Here is a 16,866-nt window from a genome sequence, read left to right as displayed (position 1 = left end):
GAACTTATAAAACGTTGTTTCCTTATTTATCACTTGATGATTGATGAAGAATAATATATCTTATTTTTACTTTTAAATGCTTGATATGTTTTATTTAAATTTGAGTTTGAATTGCTTTACCAGACTTTAATGAGTCTAACTCTATTTTATGAAGAACAGGTGATGTAGGTAAAATATGATTAGTAGTTGGAGTGAAAGACCGATCGAGTTACATTCTCAAAGTTTCACTCTTAACTTGCGATCTTGGTAAATATGATTTTTTTGTTTTAGGTACTTGATTATTTAGAGACTGAAGTGTTGTTTTTATGTCATATTTTAGTATACGTGATTTGAAATATGTTTATCCCATATATTTTTATTTGATTGTTATCTTCAGTGTAACTCCGCTCAAAATCTTAATTGTTTTTTAAAATTGTTTCTGCATTATAAGATTTGATTTACTTATACTTATTAAAAAAAATTAATTTCAAAATTTTAATATTTAAACAATAATTAAGGTTAAATTTTCAAAAGCTTTACATGAACACATGTACGTGGCTCTAGATAAATTCAAACGGGTACCACCATGTGGTATCATGATTTACTTAAAATTATTAAAAAAAAATTAATTTCAAAATTTTAATATTTAAACAATAATAAAAGTTAAAATTTTGAAAGCTTTACATGAACACATGTACGCGGCTCTAGATAAATTCAAACGGGTACCACCATATGGTATCACGGAGAATTGAACCACAAAAGATTTACCAACAAAAGCTCGTCTGACCAGGAAAAAAAATAAAAGCATAATCATCAACCTTTTCCCCAAGAAAAGAAGAGGAGGGAAAACAACAAAACAAAGCGATTTACCTTAGCCAGTGACCAACTATCCCTGAACCGGTCATTCACATTTTATCCGGTAAACACATTCTGGAAACATCTCCAACCGTTCAGTCTACTGCAAATAAAATCACCAGATGCAGGGTAGATAGTAACAAAGCAAACAAAACATAAACGATTGCAAAAAACATCCACAAACATTGAATTGTATCAACATCCATAAAAGCAAACTGCTTACAGCAATTTTTTCTTTTGGCATTTTAAAACTTCCTTTCTTGGTCTGTTGTAACATAGCCTCGCTCAACCCAAAGCTCTGTAGGTGGGCTTGTTCTGCTCTAAGCTCTTTCACATCTCCACCATAAAAAAAATCACTGATGGATTCAGGAAACACTTTACCAGTTCACTTAACATTGCTAACAAGGAATTTTATTAGAAGTTACACTCTCTATTTATAAATAGCACAAAAAAGTTTGTTGTTGCCCAATCACAAAGACTGGTTTAAGACAAACAGTAGAACCATGATCAATAGCCAGGCTTTTATGGAAAAGGAATTCTTGACCAAACAACTTTCTTTTTCCTTGAGTTTTATCCTCTTCAACCTCATGGAGGGGTGTTGCCCTTGATTCTGAATCACAGGTTGATCCTCAACCACCATCGTTCATGCCTTCAATTGATTGTCAGAGATGAAGAATAACCTCAACTCCCTACATTGTGTGAAACAAGGCGCTTGATTGATAGCATGGTTCAGACGTCAAGCTAAAGCTCACCTGTTGGACAAAGCAATGAACTTTATTTTTTATTTTAGAGATTTAGATGAATGGGGGAGCGTGAAAAAGGAAAGAGTATCTTTAAACCCCCAAGTATTTTTATTAAAGGAATCCAAAAGAAAAGAATAAAAAGAATCGGCAACAGAAACATCCATCAAGTAATTGAACAGTCACAAATTTTCAAAGTTGCACAAAACAGGCCAAATCATTATAAAGACAACTGATATCACTTCAAGCAAATGTGCCCAATAAAACTCCAAATGAACTAAAGAACAACCAGATATCAAACAAAAGCTCCATGACAAAAGAACAAATGTTTTTCATTCTTGAAACTAGAAAAATCATGGAATGAAACTCTCACCTGCCCCTTTCAAAAGCAATCCTGGTTCTGCTAGATCCTCCTTCGTAACTCTCTCTCATTGCAGAGCCAGCACTCGCCTTCATCGTGCCCCCACCTCCAATCTTGTCCATTGCCTTCTTACCTCCCTTCTTCACTTCTGTCAAGAACTGGTCCAAACCAAAAGGATCGGCCTCTTCTGCATCTTTTTCAAACTCAACAGGCCTATCCCTAGGTCCTGCCCTTTCACTCGTACCTGCAAACCCTTTATCTGGTTTGAACCTATCTGTTTTGAGAATCTTATCAAGTTGCTCGTCCCCGCCTCCATACATATCCGCATCTGCATCCTTCTTCGGCCTGTACAAGCTTGACAATGTGGACTGTGCAGTAAACAGTCCCTTGTCATATATATTGTATTGATCTTCTGTTGCAAACCCAGAATCCATCCCTTTCTCCTGGTTAAAGAGCCTCTGATCATACATAACTTCCCCTGATCTTCCAACCCCGGTGTTCGCCATCCCAAGAGCAACCTTTTCACTGATATCACGATCCTTGTCTCTTGTGATCTTGCTCTTCTTTCCCAGGGCAATATCCTTTGCCTCCAGCCTCCTCTCCCTCTCTCTCTCACGCCTTCGCTCCTCACGAATAGCTTCCCGCTTCAACCTCTCTTCCCTCTCCTCCTTGGCCTCTCTGGGATTCTCCTTCAACCTTTCAATTTCTACCCTCCTTTCACCGCCACCACTGGTAGGAGGACCAACAGATGCCATCCGCTCCGAACCATCAATTCCAGGCTTCTCTACAGGACCAGCACCAGTCCTCTCCAACCTAGCCTTCTGAGCCAATGCCCGCAATTCCTGTTCCTTCTTATCCTTCTCCTTCAGGAGGAGCTCCCTCTGTATCTTTGACCTCATCTCAACAGCCTCCCTTGCTTTCTGCTCAGCAACATATAAAGCCTCAGACAACTTAGCGAAATTGTCATTGATTTGAACTTCCTGCAAGCCACGGCCATCTGCTGCCAAACGCTTGTCAAGCGGAATTGTATACCCTTTCGGGTTTTTCCAGTTAGAAATGCAAGGTGGTATCTTCCAATCTTGTTGGTCCTTTACAGTAACTGGCCGAGGTGGCGAGTGGAGTACCGGAACCGGTGGTGAACCAGATGCCTTCGGGACTCTCTTATGTTTGAATTTTGGTGGATCTAGAGGATCGACTTGCATGTCCACCATCCGAATAACTCGTTCCTTGGCACCAGAATTGAATGCTGCTGATTGCTGTGATGGTTTGTATTTGATGAAGGTGGACTCTGAGGACTGGACTGGCACATTCTTCGGCTGGGCAGCGCTCAACCGGACATTCACTATCTTCTCTAATGCCTCTTTCGTCTTCTGAGTTGTCTTCTCAATTAGCTCGCTCTCATCTTCTTCATTCCCCATCGCTCCTTGATCCCCAGCTTCACCTGGGAGCTTGGGAAGGAGATCCTTGTGCTGCGAGTAGACAATCTTGGAGGCGTTCTCATTCTGCTTGACGATGGCATCATAGGCAACATTTCCCTGGGCATCGACATTAACGGGCAGCGTCTTTGTATCAGGTTTGGGCTCCCGCCGGCCCATATCAAGGGGGTACTGAGCGACATGAATCTCGGGGAAGGCACCACCGTCCCCAAAATCCTCAGGCTTGCGAGGGACAAATCCAGAACGCTTACCATATGGCAGGATTGGCTTGGCCTTCAGGGATTGAGGAGAGGGGTCAGGCTTTGCCGCGGGGTCGAACCGCTCCTTGAACCATGGATCGGAGGAGAAATCATAGACGGCCGAAGTCGAAGATTTTGCAGGAGGAAGCAATTCCTTCAAAGACAGCATTTTCCTCGACCGAGAACCCTAGAAAAATAGGGATTTGGGAATAAATCCCTATAAATCGTAGCGTAGTAGTCAAGAATCCAGAAGAACAACAAATACCACAAAAGAACAAAAAAAAAAAGTATTTCAACAGGGAAAATAGCGAACATAAAACCCTACAAGTGCGCAGAAACCCGACTCATATAAAAGAGGAAATGAAAACGAGACAAAAAAAACTCAAAGAAAAAAAAAACTAGAAAATCGAACACTGGAATTTTTCCCAATTTGATCAAATTAAACCCTTTAACCCCAGAGAATAAAAATGGGAAAAAAAAAACAGTAAAGAATTTGTGCTTCCGATCAAACGAATCCCTAACCCTAGAAAACAGAGAATATGAAAACATAATTAAATAAAAAATACGACGACTACATGACTTTTGCTTTCCCATCCGAGTGAACAAAAATCCCATGAACGAGGCAAGCTGAAAGAAAGAAAAAGAACCAAAGAAAGCTTCCCGTAGAACAGAAACAAGAATAAGGACAAAACCCTTAGAAATTCCGTACACCAGTTTATGTTTCAGAAAGAATCGAAGGAATTGCAGAGATCGTGTGTGGTGAGTTATGATACGTACCTTCGCGACGAAGAAGATGAAGGAAAAGGAGGGAAGAGAAACCCTAACCCTAGACGCGTTGAGAGATGTCCAAAGACGACGAAGAGAGAGAGAGAATATATATATAAAAAGAGGAGGTCGTCATGTCAATTGATTAAAAGACCCCTAAAATATTGCAGAAAGTACCGCTAATTTCTTAATGTGGACTGCCTTTTCTAAGGGTAATATTGCCAAAATGTCAGTCTGAGTGACAAAATAAAGAAACAAATGGATCCGATAACTCTGTAATTCAAGAGTTGAATCTGGATCAGCAGTTTAGGATTGTACGTGGTAATACTTAGGGGTGATCGGTTTCAGGATGGATGGTTTCTATCCTAGAACCGAAAACCATCCGCTAGGAGCCGGTTTCGCAAATTGCAAACGTGAACCACCCGCTCACTTCATGGATCCAACCAAGAACCGAACCATCGATCCGGTTTGGTTTCAATTGGATCCCGATTACAGTCTTAATGCTTACCCAATTTTCTCCAAAGAAATTATGTTTTACCTTTTTTTAAATGAAACTATAACCATAACATTCCGAAACATCTTGAAATAGAATATTTTTTGTAAATGAAACATCCTAAAATCATAACATATAAACCATGATATCTTGAAACTTCACAAATATCAGGGCCATAGGTACACAAAGGCCTTGAGCCTGTTTGACATATAAACCATGACATATAAAACGAAGTCCGAGAGAAACTTCCTGAAATCTATTACCTTACCCTCAAAGTCACAAACAAACAAAAAAATCCGCAGAAAAAAAAAAAAGAGAGAAAAATCCACTAGAAATCTATGTGAGGCGAGTAAGAGAAGCACTAAGCTCCGTGACATGAAGTCATGGTGTCTTGACGCCTTTGTTCGGTCTCTACATGAAACTTCTTCCGCCACAATTTTGGCTTCTCAACGCCTTTGTTCAGCCTCCCCTTCATTCCCCTCTCTTCAGCAAGCAAGCAAACAAATAACATAAATCAACTTGAAAGAAAAAACTACTCCAAGATGTAAACCCCTGAAAACAAAACCACATTTAGTATAGACGACTACTCAATTGTAAACATCAATTTTGTATTAGAATTACTAGAAATGAGACTAAAACAATAAAATGAAAAATCTCACCACATATATTCCTTCCACTTCAACTTGCAAACTCTTATTGTTAATCTCTGCATTAACATCATCCATATCTAATGCAAAGAAGCTATTAGATAAAACATTCACTTATTAAACATATGAAAAATACACGATAAGAAACACCACAACAAAGCAGTGGATTAGCGACGACCACGTTCCGTCGCTAAGCCGGTTAGCGACGGATTAGCGACGACGAGGCGGCGGTATGCTTACGTCACGAATTTTTCGACACTAACTGGCGACGGAATAAATTTGTCGCCAGGTTCGTCGCTAATTGCGACAAACTAATGAGCAATGTATTCTGTCGCCAATCCGCCGGTACTAAACGGCGACCTCGGCTTGGCGACGGATTTACGTTCGTCGCTAGATTTATATGCATAGCGACGGATGTTTCCGTCGCAAACACGAAAAAAAATAAAAAAAATTATTTGAAAATTAAATACCGAGAACGGTACAATTTATATTTCCTGTACAATTTATATTTCCTGTACAATTTATATTTCTTGTAAATAAAAAACAAACTACACAAAAAATTCCATATAAAAGGAACCTACAACAATTAATCGTTCCACCTTAAAATTAACAAGTTTAATTATTTACAATTCAACAATTACAATTAGGAAACAAAAAAAAATAGAACTTCTTCAACACAGTTCTCTAATTATCGCCAAGATTTTGTGCGTCTTCTTGTTCATTGCCTTTATCTATCCCTTCAGCTCCGCTACGTTGATTATCGCTAGCAGCCTACACAAGAAAACAACAATCATTATTGATAAACAAAATATAATGAAATAAATTACACACTGTATGTGATTCTATCATGTGCTCATATGTGTTCTAAGGCAATAAAAAAACTTTATATGTGATTCTATCATGCTCATATGTGCTCTAAGGCAGGCAAAAAACTCTATATGTGATTCTATCATGAATTATATGCGTTTTAAGGCATTAAAAAAATTTATATACGATTATATCATGCTCAGATGAGTTCTAAGGCAACTAGAAAAACTCTATATGTGATTCTACCATGCTCATATGTGCTTTAAGGCAGGCAAAAAGCTATATATGTGATTCGATCATGCTCGTATGTGTGCTAAGGCAGTAAAAAAATTGAATATATGATTATAGCATGCTCATATGTGTTCTAAGGCAGACAAAAAAATACTATATGTGATTCTATCATGCTCATGTGTGCTCTAAGGCAGGTAAAGAAAAAAACTTTATATGTGATTCTATCATAAATGATATATGTTCTAAGGCAGTAAAAAAACTCTATATGTGATTTTGGCATGCTTATATGTGTTTTAAGGTAGTCAAAACTGAATATGTGATTATAACATGCTCATATGTGTTCTCAGGCAGTCAAAAAACTGAATATGTGATTATAGCATGCTCATATGTGTTATAAGGCAGTCAAAAAAACTTTATATGTGATTCTATCATGCTCATATGTGTTTTAAGGCAGGCAAAAAACTTTATATGTGATTATAGCATGCTCATATGTGCTCTAAGGCAGGCAAAAAACTCTATATGTGATTCTATCATGCTCATATGTGCTCTAAGGCAGGCAAAAAGTTATATATGTGATTTGATTATGCTCATATGTGTTCTAAGGCAGACAAAAAACTGAATATGTGATTATACCTGAGAGAGACCTGCAATCGAAGATCCCCTGTTCAGCAGAAGATTGTTGATCTCATATCGGAGAAAGGGGGCGATGGTGTCATGGAAGTAGTCATCCAGTGTGTCCTTAATGATCTGGCGTACATCATCACCAGAAAGAATAGGTTGCTGCTTGGAGCTTATGTCGGCGGAAGAAGCATGTGAGCCGTAAGTGGAAGAAGTAATAACTGGTGAAGTGTTTATATTACTCCTAAACCCGAACACACAACCTTTTTTGGGTTCACCTGCTGCAGTCACCCATGTTGCAGGATCAAATGATGGATGCTAAGTAGCGTCATCGCCATATCGCTCTACCATCTGTTACTCATATGCCTCCTACAAAATAATATTTAAAGTATGCATTAATAATTAATGCATACTCCGCCTGTGTAGTTATACACTGCCGGTCCCAAGCTCGGATAAAGGAGGAGGGTTGCGGTAGGCCTGTGACAGCCAGCATAAAAACTTTGTCATATCCTATGAAAATGAACCAATATGAGAATTTCGTTGGGGCGTTCCCTACTGAGCGACGCGCTGTACTCTCTAGGCCCGGAGGCAGTGATAAATGTGCAAGGGTTGCTAGGTCGTCGCCCAGAAGTGACGCGTCACACCGGCGCCCGGGTGTGGTGTCAAATAGGCAAGGGTTCCCTCACTTTGTTGGACAGGTGGGGGTAAAGAAGTTAGTCCAAGACCATAAAATTAGGTTAGCCACTTGGAACATAGGGTCTTTAACTGGTAAGTTGGTAGAGTTAGTAGATGTTATGTGTAGGAGAAAGATTGATATTTTATGTCTTCAAGAGACCAAATGGGTAGGTGAGAAAGCTAAAGTGATAGAACCTTGGGGATATAAGATTTGGTATACAGGAATAAATAGGAATAGGAATGGAGTAGGGATTGTTATGAGTCGTCAGTTTATAGATAATGTAGTTGAGGTCCGTAGGAAGGGTGATAGAATTTTACTTATTAAATTAGTATTAGGTACGGATATTATTAATATTATTAGTGTTTATGCACCTCAAGTAGGTTTAGATGATTCCATTAAGCATCAATTTTGGGAAGATTTAGATGGAGTAGTACAAGAGACATCTTATGGAGAAAAGCTTTTCATCGACGGTGACCTTAATGGACATGTAGGCATTAGTAGGGATGGATTTGAGAATATCCATGGAGGCTATGGTATAGGAGAAAGAAATGAAAGTGGAGAAAGGATTTTAGATTTTTGTTTGTCCTATGATATGATCTTAGCAAACACTTGGTTTAGGAAGAGGGAGTCTCACCTAGTAACATTTAAAAGTGGGGTTAATACGAGTCAGATAGATTTTTTCCTACTTAGAAAGAGAGATAGGGGTTGTTGCATCGATTGTAAGGTTATACCAGGAGAAAGTGTAGCTACACAACATAGAGTCTTAATTTTAGATCTTAGAATTAGACAATGCCGCAAAAGGGATAGACATAGGATAGATCCTAGAATTAAGTGGTGGGCACTGAAAGGAGCTAAACAAGGAATGTTTGTAGAGCAGGTAGTTAAGGAAGTTGATTGGTGTCTCGAGGAGGATTCAGAATCAATGTGGAATAAGATAGCGGGTGGTATGAGAAAAGTAGCTAAGGAGGTATTGGGTGAGTCTAAAGGCGGTGCACCACTAGGTAAGGATACATCATGGTGGAACGAGGATGTCAAATTAGCTATTAAGGTTAAAAGAGAGTGTTATAGAAATCTAAGTAAGAGTCGTGATAATGAGAATTTGGAGAAGTATATGATAGCAAAGAAGGAAGCTAAAAAAGTTGTTCGAAACGCGAGGGCTAAGGTATATAAGGAGGTTTATGACAAGTTGGATACCAAAGAAGGCGAGAAGGATATTTATAGGCTTGCAAAGATGAGAGATAGGAAATCGAAGGATTTGGGTATGGTTAGATGTATCAAAGATGAAACACAAAGGGTTTTAGTCAAAGATGAGGAGATTAAGGAGAGATGGAAAGATTATTTTGATAAGCTATTTAATGATAGTCATGCTCAAGATCTTGGAGACTTCTCCATTCCTTTTCATGAGATAAATCGTGACTTCATGCGCAAGATTCAAAAGAAAGAAATTGCAGAGGCTTTGAAGAAAATGAAATCAAGAAGGGCAGTTGGCCCAGATGGTATACCTATCGAGGCTTGGAAATGCTTGGGAGAGAAAGGTTTAGAATGGTTGACAAATCTTTTTAACTTGATTTGGCGAACAAATAAGATGCCTAATGAGTGGAGGAAGAGTACTTTGGTGCCTTTATATAAGAATAAGGGTGATATACAAGATTGCACAAACTATCGTGGTATAAAACTCATGAGTCATACTATGAAACTTTGGGAGAGGGTGATTGAGTCTAGGTTGAGGAAGGTTGTCATGATATCGGAGAATCAATTTGGTTTTATGCCTGGAAGATCAACTATGGAAGTTATACATCTTCTTAGACAACTTATTGAAAGATATAGAGAGAGGAACAAAGATTTGCATATGGTTTTTATTGATTTAGAGAAGGCATACGATAGAGTACCTAGGGACGTTCTCTGGTGGACAATGATGAAGAAAGGTGTTTCTCTCAAGTACATTAGTATAATTAAAGATATGTATGAAGGAGTAGTAACCAATGTCTGCACTTGTGGAGGGGTGACAACCAATTTCCCGATAACGGTTGGGTTACATCAAGGATCTGCTTTAAGCCCTTTCCTATTTGCGATAGTGATGGATGAGCTTACGAGATCAATTCAAGAAAATGTACCGTGGTGTATGTTGTTTGCTGATGATATTGTTTTGATTGATGAGTCTAGAGCTGGGGTTAATGCTAAGTTAGAATTATGGAGACAGACATTGGAAGCTAGAGGTTTTAAGTTGAGTAAGAGTAAGACTGAATATATGGAATGTCGGTTTAGTAAGCAACGAAGTAGTGATGGGAGTGTAGTGAAGCTTGGTGAGCAAGATATACCGGTGAATGATTATTTCAAATATTTGGGATCCATCATTCAAAAGTATGGAGAAATTGATGGAGATGTAAATCATAGGATAAAGGTTGGGTGGATGAAATGGAAAAGTGCTACTGGAGTGTTGTGCGATCGTAGAATGCCATTGCGGTTGAAGGGAAAGTTTTATAGGATGACTATTAGACCTGCTTTACTATATGGTACGGAATGTTGGGCTGCCAAGAGACATCATATTCAAAAAATGAGTGTAGCTGAGATGCGGATGCTTAGATGGATGTGTGGAAATACAATAAAAGATAAGATTCGGAACGAAGAGATACGTAAGAAGGTAGGTGTTGCACCCATTGAAAATAAGATGCGAGAGAATCGTTTACGGTGGTTTGGACATATTCGGCGAAGGCCTAATGATGCTCCAGTTAGAAGGTTGGAGAAATGGGAAAATATATTAGTTAAAAGAGGTCGGGGTAGGCCTAGGAAGACTTGGATGGAGATGATAGGAAAGGATATGAATGCTTTGAACCTCACCGAGGACATGGCGTTGGATAGAAATGATTGGAGGAAAAGGATTCATGTGGAAGACCCAAAATGAATTTCTTTTTTGGTTCATATCGCTGACCCCAATTGTTTTGGGATGAAGGCATAGTTGTTGTTGTTGTTGTTGTTGATTAATAATTAATGATAACATTACGATAACTTGCATATTGCAATGATTATTAATAGAATAAATACATACCGTTGTCGTTCTCACCTTCTCTGATACAAAGACTCCTGTGGTCTTCCATTTATGTGTTTCAACAAACACATCCTTATATGGTACAATGTCTCCTTTTTCTGCTTCCTACGAAGTTAAAGGACAAAAGATTTAGTTCACAAGTTTGCAACAATACTTATAAAATTAATATTATATATTGACGAGTTACCATTTTCTTCAGGTGGCTCCCAAATGTCTTAGATCCACCTGTGTGTAGATGGGCTTCGGGCATTTTCGCTCAATTTTGTGCAGCCTTCGCAGAGCGATTTCGAAATGCATCTCCCGCCCACTTATCGCACATTTCATCCCAATAATCTCTCCTGATAGTAAAAGGGTCATGGCCCTTCCACTGTAGTGGATCATCTATTACGCCAGATGCTTTTTTTGCTGCAGTCTTCATAATGTGCAGCATGTCTGCAAATCGATTGACAGTCACCTTCTGCCACACCTTCCTTGCATCATTTTCTTCTACTGTAGTTGCGAAGCGATTCGAAGCCTATAAATATTTTCAGAAAGTTAGTAAACATTACTTAAAAAAATTAAATATGAAACACATTAACTATGAGGAACAACTGTATACCGTGAATGAGGACCACAATCTGTCTAACACCTCCTTTGGGTGCTATTTCCATTGAGCAACCGGTCTTGGTAGATGTTGAAGAAGTGAATTCCTAATCTTTCGTACTACTTTTTGTGGCTCAAACCTCGTGCTACACATGAATTGGTACACAGTAAATATCAATATAAAATATTTATAAGATATGCAATAATTGAAAATGAAATACTTACGGTCGATTATCGATATACACTATTCGAATGAGTCTTCTTGTGCCAGACTGAGAAGACCCTGCTTCCTGTGTTGGCTCATGACTTGTGTGATCAACTGGTGTAGGTGAGTCGTGTACAGGCGAAACATCATCTGTAAAAAAATACGTTAGAAATTCTCAGAATGCGCATTTGAACTAATCAAGCATCCAATTAGTTAAATGATATACCTATCACAGGAGCCCATGAAGATGAAGGTTGGGCCTGGCTACTACTGGATGAGCGACCACTGTAACCTCCATGAACTATATTCTAACAAATAACATATGTCATACAATACATTCAAATAATTCACATCAAGTATTACAATACATTCAAATCATTCGCATCAAGTATTACAATAATTCAAATCATTCTCATCAAGTATTGCAATATATTCAAATGATTCGCAATAAGTATTACAATATATTCAAATCATTCATATCAGGTACTGCAATGCATTCAAGTCATTCACATCAAGCATTGCAATGCATTCAAATCATTCACATCAAGTATTACAATGCATTCAAATAATTCAAATCATTCACATCAAGTATTGCAATAATTCAAATCATTCGTTACATAAATTACAATACATTCAAATCATTCAAATCATTCACATCAAGTATTGCAATGCATTCGAATCATTTGTATCAAGTATTACAATATATTCAAATAATTCAAATAATTCACATCAAGTATTACAATGCATTCAAATAATTCGTATCAAGTATTACAATACATTCAAATAAAATTTTTAATCATTCACATCAAGTATTGCAATACAACTCATTCATTTGCATCAAGTATTACAATACATTCAAATAATTCAAATCATTCACATTAAGTATTGCAATGCATTTAAATAGAGGTTTGTATTAAAAGATTTTGCTCACTAGCTTGAGAATTCTTCTTCGTCACTTGTTTGACTTTCTTCTTCTTCTTGTTCATTTTTTACCCATCCACTTGGTACATCATTTGGATCACATTCTTCTATGAATGTTTCATCGGCCAATGGAGATATGACATGCATATCATGCGCAACATCGTGACCATAAGCGAAGTCATAGATATCATCTGATTGATAGTAATCGTTGTCTTTAGCTAACACATCTTCCTGTAACTGATCATACTCACTGTATAGTTTGGACTTCACCTTGCAAACTGCCCACCATTCATTTCTATTTGACTTTTTTATACTCGGATATGAAGTATAATAAACTTGTTGAGCTTGCGAGGCTAATATGAATGGTTCATATGTTCTAAACCTAGATTTATGATTCACCTCCACAATGCCTGAAGCTTTGTCGAGTCTTGTTGCAGTTGGATCAAACCAATGACACTTGAATAAAGTTATCATGTTATTTATGCCTAAGTAAGTCAAGTTGTAACGCCCCAAAAATCCAGGACTTGTAACTTTTTAGAATAGTTTAGAAAGCTTTGAAATCATACAATAATCAGAGTTTAAATAATACTTCAGCGGAAAATGATATTTTTAAAACCACAAGTCAATGGACCTTGAGCGCATTACAGCGTAAACTTTCCTTTTGTCAAATCCCGCACAACCATTGAAATCAAACGGTTTAGAAACGGAGTTTCAATAATTGAGAATTCGCTTGTTGAAACCAAGAAGAAGCATACTAAAACAGTTTTATTAACTCACGGTTTAATAAAAGAGAAATTTTGAAACACACATTACACCAAATTTACCAACATGTCCTCAGGAGCGAAACGTCAAGGAAAGAGCTCTATCTTGACCTCATCACGCCATCGTGTCATCGCATACTGTATTATCTATCCGAAACTTGCCCATAAAATGGGTCAGTTTCACTAAAAACTGGTAGGTGCACAGACAGGACAATATTGAACATAATTAAGCAAAATAATTTAATATGTCAAGTAGACAGACAATGATATAACAATTTAATTTCAACAGATTCACAGAGCAACTATCATGAGCACAATGCTAAAATTATTACAAGCATTTTACTGGCACAAGTAGGCTAACTATTACAATCAAAGCACTGCAAAAGAAAGTTAACTAGCAAAATACAATACTTCATCAACCACACACACAATTCCATAAGTATTGAACCTGTTGTACCCTATAACTTTCATACGTGCATAATTGAACACATTGTGTGATCGGATTTAAATTATGTTTCGATATTAACTGGCCAAGCAGGTACGCACAAGGCACGACTCTAGAAACAACCTAGACTGATTCAGGGGTTTATTATGCTATGTATTTTATGATAACCCGGATAGCTGACTAAGTCCGCACCTAAGGGGACGGTCGGTGACCAAGAGAGAAATCCCCAAAGCAGCATAAACAATGGATGCATCCCGAACATGGAGAGCTACCACCTAGGATAATTATGGTAGTCCCTTTCCCCTAACTCCGACGACTGGGGAAGCCGAGTCTTTTGCTCGTAACTGCCATTAATGGCCTGTCCATTGAAGTTTTGTACCTTCCTGTCCTCTCTCCTGACAGGAGTCAGCGATTCGAATGAGTACATCAGGGGTAGTTAACTGAAGACCCAATCTACATATTCTGGTCTTTCGACCAACTCGAGTATCTTGCCGGTGAAGGCGAAAACATCACTTATTTAGGTGATCACAATATTTTGTTATTTGCACTCATCGAGGTTGCCACAACCAACTCATCCAATAATCGCAACGTAAGAAGACGTACTTGTCAAAAAGTACGGTCGTACATGTCATAAGTACGACTACGATGAAAGGGATATGGTTCCACAAAAGAAACCCCAACAGATATTATCTGCAAAAGAATTAATACAACACAGCCTGGCAAGATAAGTCTTGAATTCACTTCAACAACATTCTTCATATTTCATGATGCAAGGTCATCTCGGATCTCTCGTCCGATCAACAAAGTACTTAACATGTTGTGCATGTCTAAAAGTACGCTATACTGAACAAGGGAGGTGTTGTGGGCTTCTCAAAAGGAACACCTAACACACAACTTCATAACGATTCAAAGAATATAGGAGTGCTCATTTGGCACGATTCAACCTTAAAAGCCATAATGCCACATTAAGTAATTCACACGAGGCACATCACTATCAATCTTGCATCCAAAATTTATCTTAGTATCAACCTGATTCGCACGACACGCGACACTAGGTTCAATAAATAAAGAATGGGTCCTTTTACAGAACCCCACTCATTCATATGCTCATGCCCCTGATCGGGGTTATTCAAATTGGGTCACAATTCAAATCGGGGTTATAAAATATTTCTCCCAAGTATGTAGACCTGGGAGGGCCTATATGTGACTTCGAAATCCGACAGGACTTAAAACTTAACTTTGCAAAAGCTGTGTATTTTGAAGAGCTCTGGGTTTGCAGAAGGAAATCCTCTTTAAAAGAACTATAACGCACAAGTGCAACTTCTAGTGTTTTGAAAACAAGTGATAACAGGATAGGCACAAGACTACATTTATGTAAGTATATATTTACCATGAGTGTGAGCATATGCAGGTTATAACATGTCAACAAACAACTCTCGACTTGCGATGCTGCACATCGAGGGAAAATCACATAAGTAATACACGAGGTACCAAAATCATACATTGACCACTTAGATAGGCAAACACATAAGGTCATAAGTAATACATGAGACACGAAGTCGTACCTCACTCAAAGGAAACGTGCAGGCAAAAATATATGCAAGCAAACGAGAGCATAGGTATTGCATGAAGTACGACACCACACCTCAAACTCATAAGCAACTATGCAAAATAATGATCGAAGAATGAAATTATACCTCGACCCATGAGCATACAAACATGATAATACGCAATACAGAAGCAATATAACTCTAAGCATATCTAGCATGACATTTTAATCATTTCAACTTAAATACGTTCATCAATTGCCCTTTGTGCGACTTTACCCTACCTCGGGATGTCGTGCAGCTGCGTATGTCTACAAGGGTCGGGCCGCGGAGCGTGAACTGGACTCGTTGCGTAAATCTGCAAGAGTGTGAAATATATTCAATTATGCTAATATAATAAATGGTGCAACGGGGCCAGGGTAGGATTAGGCGGCACGGATTGATCCCCCGACTGCCGATGACAACAGGGCAGTAGAGAAAGAGCCATTGTCAAACATAGCGAGGCGGCAGGGGCGAGCCCCTGCAGACAACACTGAAGCGGCAGGGGTCGCACCCCTGCCGACAGCACTGAAGCGGCAGAGGTCGCACCCCTGTCGACGACAGTGAAACGGCAGGGGCTAGCCCCTGCCGACAGCACTGAAGCAGCAGGGGTCGCACCCTTGCCGACAGCAGCGAAGCGGCAGGGGTCGCACCCCTGCCGACAGCACTGAAGCGGCAATGGTTGCACCCCTGTCGACGGCAGCGAAGCGGCAGGGGGCTAGCCTCTGCCGACAGCAACAAATCGGCAGGGGTCTAGCGCCTACCGACAACACTGAAGCGGCAGGGGTTGCACCCCTGCCGACAGCACTGAAACGGAAGGGGGTCGCACCCCTGCCGACGACAGCGAATCGGCAGGGGTCGAGCCCTTGCCGACGACAGCGAATCGGCAGGGGCCGAGCCTCTGCCGTCCGGCGAAAGGACGATGGCAGGGAGACAAACCCCTGCCGAAGAGAGAGAGAGAGAGAGAGAGAGATCGGGGCGAGGGGGTGTCGCAGGGGCCATTGGCCCCCTGCCGACACTCCGACGACCCCCCCCCCCCCCCATGGAGGAAAAAGGGGACAACAGGGGCCCGTAGGCCACCTGTCGGGCCTCCGATGGCACAGGGGAGGTGGGAGGCGCGGCAGGGGTCGTGCACCGCCTGTCGGACTCCCGACGAGGTGACAGAGAGGGGGGTGAGGGGGAGAAGAGGGAGGAGAGGACGTACCTGGGAAGAGGATCGTCGGCGGTGGTTGCAGCAGCGGCGGCACTGAAGGCGTGCGCAGGGAAGAAGGAGACGCAAGGGGGAGGTGTGCCTCCCCTTGTCCTCCACTGGTGCTCTTAAAGAGCTCGGGGGAGGAGGCGTGAAATCGGGAAACCCCAATTTCCATCCTTATCGGGTTGAAAAAGGGGGGGGGGGTTGCGGCACACAGGGGAAAATCGTCCTGTGTCGGGTTTTTTTTTAAAAAAACCTAACGACGATGGGCTCGGGTTGGG

General features: G+C 39.9%; 1 protein-coding gene across 3 annotated transcripts; it reads right to left on the bottom strand.

Moving 5' to 3' along the window:
- Positions 1-1,223: 1,223 nt before the first annotated feature.
- LOC149828754 (SNW/SKI-interacting protein A-like) lies at positions 1,224-4,461 on the bottom strand. 3 transcript variants are annotated; one of them, XM_090017706.1, is made up of 3 exons: positions 4,388-4,461; positions 1,948-3,797; positions 1,224-1,586 (listed from the first exon to the last, which is right to left on the bottom strand). In XM_090017706.1, exons 2-3 carry the CDS (start codon positions 3,777-3,779, stop codon positions 1,583-1,585), a joined length of 1,836 nt encoding a protein of 611 aa, XP_089873832.1. In that variant the 5' UTR covers positions 3,780-3,797; positions 4,388-4,461; the 3' UTR covers positions 1,224-1,582. The 3 variants fall into 3 exon arrangements, with proteins under 3 accessions (XP_089873832.1, XP_089873833.1, XP_089873834.1); XM_090017707.1 differs by having other exon boundaries at positions 1,948-3,827; positions 4,388-4,452; XM_090017708.1 differs by lacking the exon at positions 1,224-1,586 and having other exon boundaries at positions 1,944-3,797.
- Positions 4,462-16,866: the final 12,405 nt, after the last annotated feature.

This window comes from Nuphar pumila, chromosome 9 (genome assembly GCF_984573655.1).
Source record: "Nuphar pumila chromosome 9, dmNupPumi1.hap1.1, whole genome shotgun sequence".
Lineage (NCBI taxonomy): Eukaryota > Viridiplantae > Streptophyta > Magnoliopsida > Nymphaeales > Nymphaeaceae > Nuphar > Nuphar pumila.
The sequence above is the reverse complement of the archived record's forward strand: the minus strand, read 5'-3'. Positions and strand labels throughout refer to the sequence as shown.